Source organism: Scleropages formosus, chromosome 22 (assembly GCF_900964775.1).
Source record: "Scleropages formosus chromosome 22, fSclFor1.1, whole genome shotgun sequence".
NCBI classification, from domain to species: Eukaryota; Metazoa; Chordata; class Actinopteri; order Osteoglossiformes; family Osteoglossidae; genus Scleropages; species Scleropages formosus.
In genome coordinates, this window is record NC_041827.1 from 16,461,865 (window position 1) to 16,469,152 (window position 7,288).

The window sequence follows — 7,288 nt, forward strand, 5'->3', positions numbered from 1 at the left end:
CAAAATTCCTTTTGTCCGCTGATGTGTCATGGCTTCTCGGTTTCTTCATGCACTTCTGCGGAAACCTTTCTTTTTTTTTTCAGCATTTCACTTTAATAACACAATGCTCTAAACAGTGCTACAAATGACCGAAACAAGGGAACAATACAAATACAAAGACAATACAAATTTTGTAACAAAAACACAAAAAAAAAGATAGGGGAATCCAAACACAGGTTAAATTTCCATAAAATATTTATCAGTTTAGAGAAAATATTAAAACTATTACACTGTAAATCATTTAGTTGCTTTACGGGAGTCTTGGGTAGTAATGTATTCTTTGATTTCATTTGAGTCGGGTTTATTATGAGAGAATTTCCATTCACGGGTATGAAATTTGGTTACCAAGAAAATTAAAGTAAAAGTAAAATTGTTTGGTGTCCTTCTCGCAGCAGTCGAAGAAACCAAAGAGCACACGATTATACTAGTGACTTTAGTGGGTTGTGATAATGAATTTTTACACTGATGGATTTTCACACTTTTTGCCAACGTGTTACAGTATATGAACACTGCCGGAATAAGTGCAACGCAGCGTCAGGGTTCTCTTCTGAGAAAACACAGCTTGTTTCAATGCCTTTCTTCAATTTCGGCACGGAACGCCTCGGGGCTTCTGCTGACACTCTCCTGAAGCGGCAGGTGCTGCTAAAGCCCGCCCCTTAGGGGCGGTCCTTCCGCCCACAAAGCGGTGGGCGGGGCCAGTGTGGGCGTTCGATTACAGCAGGTGGTCACCGCGAAGAAGCCGCGCCCCGACTGGAGGCGGAGTCAGAGAACTGGGGGCGGGGCCAACACCGGCACTAAGTTACAGGTAGAAAGAGCGGTGTCGTTTTGAAAAGTTGCAGTGCGGCGGCAATTATGACCGGCAGCGTGTGAACAGCTGGTGAACGTGCGGGGCCAAGTTTACTGCTTTTATACTCTGTTTATTGTTTTTAAGAGCGTGTCTGCCGCGCCACCAGCTGCTGAGATGATGAGCTCGGAGTCCCTGCGGCCGACCCCGACCCCGAACTCGGGGCGCAAGGCCGCCCTCGGCAAGCTCGCCTCCCGGCTGGAGGAGGTGAAGAACCCGTGGCGCCAGGGCTCCACCCTGGAGCTGAGCCACAACGAGGCGGCCCGCCTGGCCACGGACGCGCTGCTCGAGTCCGGCGAGAAGGAGTACCGTCGCGTGCTGGCGGACGAGCGCGAGCTCAGCTTCCTGTCCTCGCTGGAGATCAAGTTCATCACGGAGAACGCGGCGCGGGGCGCGGCGGAGGACGCGAGCGGCGGCGGCGGCGGCGGCGGCTCGGAGCGGGACTGCGGCGACGGGGACGCGCTGTCCGAGCTCACCTCCGGCACATACTTCCCCATGATGTCGGACGAGGAGCCGCCCGTGCTGGAGCTCGGCTGGCCGGACCTGCCCGCCCGATTGGGGCCGTCGGACACACAGATCTACTTCCAGCGGGACAAGTCGCACAACGTGAAAGATCTCGTCCGATCGCTGATCAATAAAGCCAAGAAGGTGGGACCTGACGGCCAATTGCACAAAAGATAAAAAAAAAAAAAAAAATTAAATTAAATTTAAAAAAGCAGCTCTCCATTCATTCACTCACTGGGACCCTGCTGTCATTGTCCAGTATATTTTTACATGTTACGCAACTTTATGCCCCGTTTCTCTCCCAGTGACAATCACTGCTTCCATTTCACCCCTGTTTTATATGTACGTAATATGATATAATTTTCTATAATGTACGTTTACACAGTGGTTATATATAAGATGTGTATATTTTTACAGTAGTCCTGTATTTGCCCCCCCCATTGGCCACACTGATACCATGTAGATAATGATTATTATCTGTTGTCCCAGTGGCCTTTGGTAATCAGCATGATGATAATATTTGCTTACAAATACAGCGGAGTGATTAATACTGTATTAATTCAGGGTGAGTACCTTGATCGAGGGTAGCGGCATTCAAACCTGGGATTGTGCAACTGTAAGACAAGAATAGGCCTAAAAACTCCCGTCTCCTACCCCATCATGCGCTCTAGCTCACCTAGCGTATTGGTATTAACCTTTCGTTTTCCATCTGCAGGTGATCGCCCTGGTAATGGACCTCTTCACAGATGTTGATTTGCTGTGTGACCTCATGGAGGCCTCCAACAAGCGCAGGGTCCCCGTCTATATCCTCCTGGACGAGAAGAACCTGAGTTACTTCACTGACATGTGCAAAGCGCTGGACATCGACAACTCGCACCTTAGTGTAAGGAGGGCTCTTCCCCGAAACACAGCTTCCATTTATTGCACTGCTATTTCCTGGCAAGGGAAGCAGTCCTCTTTAAATGTGTAACTGAAGTAAATAAGAGGGATCTGTAATCCCTTGAGGTTTGGCAGCTCCGGTTTGCGAGTTGATGAATGGATTACGTGTGATCTGTGGCAGACGCTGCGCGGTGTGTTTACTCTTGATCCAACGATCTGGGTCGTCCGGGTTCGAGCACTTCGGCAGAAGCCACGCATTCTGTGTCTGTTGCATCGGAATATTATGTTCGCACAGTAAATGTATACATCGTGTCATCCCAGAAATAGATATAGTGTAAAATTCAGTATTAATTCTAGTAAAATAAAACCTGGGGAAAACAATTTTTTTTTTTTTTTTTTGTTTTTGCTTTTCCATTGCGTATGACTTTTTGTTTAACACAATACAGCAATTGTCTGCCCTTTTCTGAGGACCTTTGCCTCAGTGATGTAATACGTGCTTCTGGTTTTACTTCTGTATTTGTGTGACCTGTGGCAGACGAACATGCATGTGATTATTGGTGACCAAGCTGACTTTTGATGCGGTTTTATGACCTTTCAGAACATGCGTATTCGGAGTGTGTGTGGAGAGACGTACTGCACCAAGTCTGGGAAGAAATTCACTGGCCAAGTGCAGGAGAAGTTCCTCATTATTGACTGCGAGGAGGTTATTACAGGATCATACAGGTATGGGACGTGCCCTCGTGTGTGTGCGTGTGTGTGTTTTTAGATGCCTTGTTACATGCTGTGAAGCTGCTTACTGCAGCACCACTGACAGGCTGTCTGAGATCATTTGGATGCTTCACCCACAGCACTTTGTGTCCTATAGTCTGCCATATCGTGTGGAAGATCAAACGGCAAGAAACAATTACCGTAGGAGGTGTACCGTGGTACGGTTTCGTTGGAAGTTTACAGACTTCCAAAGAAGAAATAATTGAGCCTTGTAACCGAATAGCCGTTTCCTACCTCGAAAAGTAATTTGTAATATACATTTAATTATTTAGCTGACACTTTTCTCCAAAGCAGCTTGGTGTTAAGCTGCTCGCAATTATTTATTTGCTCGTTTATACAGCTGGGTAATTTTTACGGGAGCAGTTTTAGGGTAAGGACCTTGCTCAAGGGTACTACAGGGTCTTTGGGCCCAAAGGCAGCAGCTCTGACTGCTATGTTACCAGGTGCCCTCATCTATATGTATATATACACACACACACACCGTATAATAGAATTAATATGAATTAACACAAATTGAGTACCATATTAATCTGTGACGTAACTGCTGCTCTGTTAATGAGAGTGCAGAGCCGTTTATCTGGGCATAAATAAGTCTTTTTTTTTTTTTTTTTTTTACTTTCTGATCTTAAGTCTTGTAGGACAGTTTTGTTAATCTCTGCATCAGGCTATGAAGTCCAACTCGAACACCTGAATCAAACCCGGTGTGAATGGCATCTCGTATATCAGTTTTAGCTGATTGTTGAAAGAATGTATCTCTTCGCCAAGCTCCCGAACTGCAGAGGAAGCGAGAGGCGTCCGGTGTTTGTTCAGGGAACGGTGTTTTATTTTAGGGTAGGGAGGGTAGGGAGCAGTGGTTCAACTTGTGGCTGAGCGAGCAAACAGCGCTCCTCTCCGTCCGTGTACATCAGACGTGCAGTCGAGTACAGCAAACCATTTAAACAAAGTACCATTTTATTTTATTTATTTATTTATTTATTTTATTTTAAATTTTTTGCTCAGTTGCCTTACGTCTCTTTGAAGACGCAAGCAACTGCGGTCACTGCTAAGGGCACCAACCGTATGGAATAAGGGCGAATGGGGGGTAAAAAGAGAAGGAATAATTACAGAATGTGATAACAGCTGCTGCTGGGTGATGTCAGAGTAAAACAAACATAAGCTGAGTCTCAGATCACCAGTAATTAACTGTGAAATAAGAAACCAGCACCGCTGTGGTTATTAAATAAATGGAGGTTAGTCTTTTAAAAATGAAACATTTCTGAAGGAGGAATTGTATTACGTTTATTTAGCAGATGCTTTTCTCCAAAGCGATTTCCAATGAACTCTATGTAGTGTCATCAGCCCACACACCTTATTCACCGTGGTGACTTACACTGCTGGATACACTACTTACACTGGGTCACTCATCCATACATCAGTGGAACACACACATTCCGTGACACTCGCACACTATGGGTGAACCTGAACAGGATGTCTTTGGAGTGTGGGAGGAAACCAGAGCACCCGGAAGACTTACACTGGGTCACTCATCCATACACCAGTGGAACACACACTCTCTGTCACACACACACTATGGGTGAACCCGAACAGCATGTCTTTGGAGTGCTGCTAACACGGTGCTGTGTTATCAAGTAATTACTTTATAATTATGGCAATCACTGATGCAAACTGTTATATCATTAATTCCTCTAATGGAATGTACCTATATAAATAAATCTGTAAATTGCTTTGCACTTGCATGACATTGCATTTAACTTTCTAAAATACTGAAATGCACGCACGCACACACAAAGAAAGCTTTTTCAGTGCCCTCATGCTGTAAGAGGTATCTGTCTTCCCATGGGAAACAGTATCCATTTCCAAAGTGGATAATCTGGTTCTGTATTCAAATATTATCCAAAGCTGTCCTGTCTGTCTACCTGCTGCTCTGGAAATATTTCCACTTTGCAATAACGCCCTGTTACAGTGAGTCAGTTATCCACGTCTGATTTAAGAGGCGATTGCGCCTTGTTAAACTTCTGGACAACACCTCATCTATCACTTCGCTGCTTCCCTTAACACAGCAGCGTGTTCCTCAACCGCTTTCTGCGGAAGTAATGAATGCCCCAACTGGCGTGACCTAAATAGGTGCTTGTGCTGCCGTGGCTGCTCTCTCACTCCGTGTTGCGTGTCCTCCAGCTTCACGTGGCTGTCGGCGCAGGTCCACAGCAACTTGGTGCTGCACTTCTCCGGCGGGATCGCCGAGAGCTTCGACCGGGAGTTCCGCTGCCTCTACGCAGACTCGCAGATCATCGGTTGCTTCCACAACCCTGACGAGGAGGGCCTTCCTTACTACCCGTACTCCATGGTGGCACCCAGCATGGGTTTGGACGTGTTGCACGAGAGGCCGCGGGAGAAGGTGCGCTCGGAGCACTCGAGCAGCCAGTCCAGCAACAGCGTCTCTAGCATCAAGAAGGCCCCTGCGATGCATAACGCGGTCTACAAGGTGGAGCTCGACAGGAAAGAGCCCAACGGCACTTTCTTCAGTCCAGACAGGAGAGGCAGCCAGCAGGGAGTCAGAGGCTCCCCGGGTAGCCCTGTTCATGGTCCCATAGCAGAACACCCCACATCTGGAGCAGGCCTGTCTGTTGGGGTCGAATGGTCCAGAGCTGCTCCTGTGGACTCCTACAGGGCCAACGTTGGAGGTACTACGTCAAAGATGCAGGCTCTGGGCCTATATGACCAGAAACAGAACAACTTGCAGAGCTCGTCCATGTCCCCACCTCCAGTGGATTTCAGAAGTGCCAGCAAGAGCAAGAATCACTCCAATCCACTCTTGCACAAGATCTCAGACTTCTTCTCAACCTCGGGAAAGGACAGCTACACGTTAAAGAAGTCTCCACCGCAGAGCATGGCATTTGGGGGGCAAGACCTGTCCCAGGCGGAGCCCGAGAACAGCCATCCCCCACCTGTGCCAACACCAGTTACGATGAACAAACTGACCCGTCAGGACAATAGGAGGATGACCCTGGGCCACAGTAAGCTTGACCTGGTCAACCACTACAACAAGATGAAGACCAAGAATGTCTACAGCAGGTTCGAATTAAAGAGCAACAACTGATGCGGTCGGACGTTGTGCCGCGGAGAGACGGCCGTCTGCCAACGTACAGAGGTGGAAGGGTGGGGACCACAGACTGTCAGTTGCAAACAAAGACTTTCCACCTCTACATTCCAACTAAAGTGCCTTTATAAGTTCTGCTGTTGCAGGTTTTTACAGAAGACAAGTTTGACTTGAAGTCTGTATTTTTTTTTTGTAATTTGTTTTATCCCCCCCACTCCGCTTCCTTAAATGACTTAAGTTGTTTTCAACTCAACATCTGGTATAATAAGAAATTTGTATATCTTCAGGTTGACTACTTCATAGGTGTGCTTTTAATGCCATGAAATGAATTTCACTTTACTGTGGATTGTTACTTGAATTTTATTAATTCTGGCAACAGTAACACACTTCTATAGATAAATGTACAGAATTGCTGCACTCATATGATTGGACATAGTGTGTCCATACGGGACCGCAGTTACTGTGCTTTTTAATGTACAATATTTGTAACTGATGTTTATAGCTCTAAACAGTTGTGTTTTTATACACAGTCTTTAGTGCTTTAAGGTCAGAAATGTGAACTGTGCAACACAAGCGGAACAACAGGTTTGTTATATAAAGTGACATTTAGAGGATTTCCACTGCAGGGTTTTCCTTCTGAACATCTTCTCTGGGTTTGGGCTTTCAGCACTAAAAAATATGATGTATGAAATGGTGTGTGTACAGTATAGTTATTATAAGGGAAAGCTGATGATTATTAAAGCGGCAGTTTCAGATTACACTGTAATGTGTGTAAAAGTACCCAAAGGAAACTGTTACAGGTGGTACAGTGATACAGCAGTATCTGTCATTTTCATCCGTTGTATAATGAACTGGTTGTGAAAAGTGCAAGAACTTTTTTTTTTATTTAAATTTGGTATTTTGTTGCTTTTGTTAATAATAGAATGCTTTCCATTTATATTGTACATCCATTACACTGTATCATTACTGAGAATTTCAAAATGTGAATTTTTTTTTTTTTTTTTTTTTTTTTAATTTCAAGCACAGCAATAGCAATTTTCATGTTTAAAGTAGTAAGAAGTGTTTTTATGCTTTTAATTTAGTTCTCTTTTTTTTCCTCTTTTGGCAACAGAAGAGGATGTGTTTAAAAGCAGTGTTACCTGGAACACTAGTGGAGT

At 45.3% G+C, this 7,288-nt stretch overlaps 1 protein-coding gene across 1 annotated transcript; it reads left to right on the top strand.

The window, feature by feature from the left end:
- The first annotated feature begins 884 nt into the window (after positions 1–884).
- fam83c (family with sequence similarity 83 member C) lies at positions 885–7,075 on the top strand. The gene is made up of 4 exons (XM_018744551.2): positions 885–1,531; positions 2,103–2,270; positions 2,865–2,989; positions 5,210–7,075. The coding sequence occupies exons 1-4, from the start codon at positions 1,001–1,003 to the stop codon at positions 6,129–6,131; spliced, it is 1,746 nt and encodes a 581-aa protein (XP_018600067.2). The 5' UTR covers positions 885–1,000; the 3' UTR covers positions 6,132–7,075.
- The last annotated feature ends 213 nt before the right edge of the window (positions 7,076–7,288 follow it).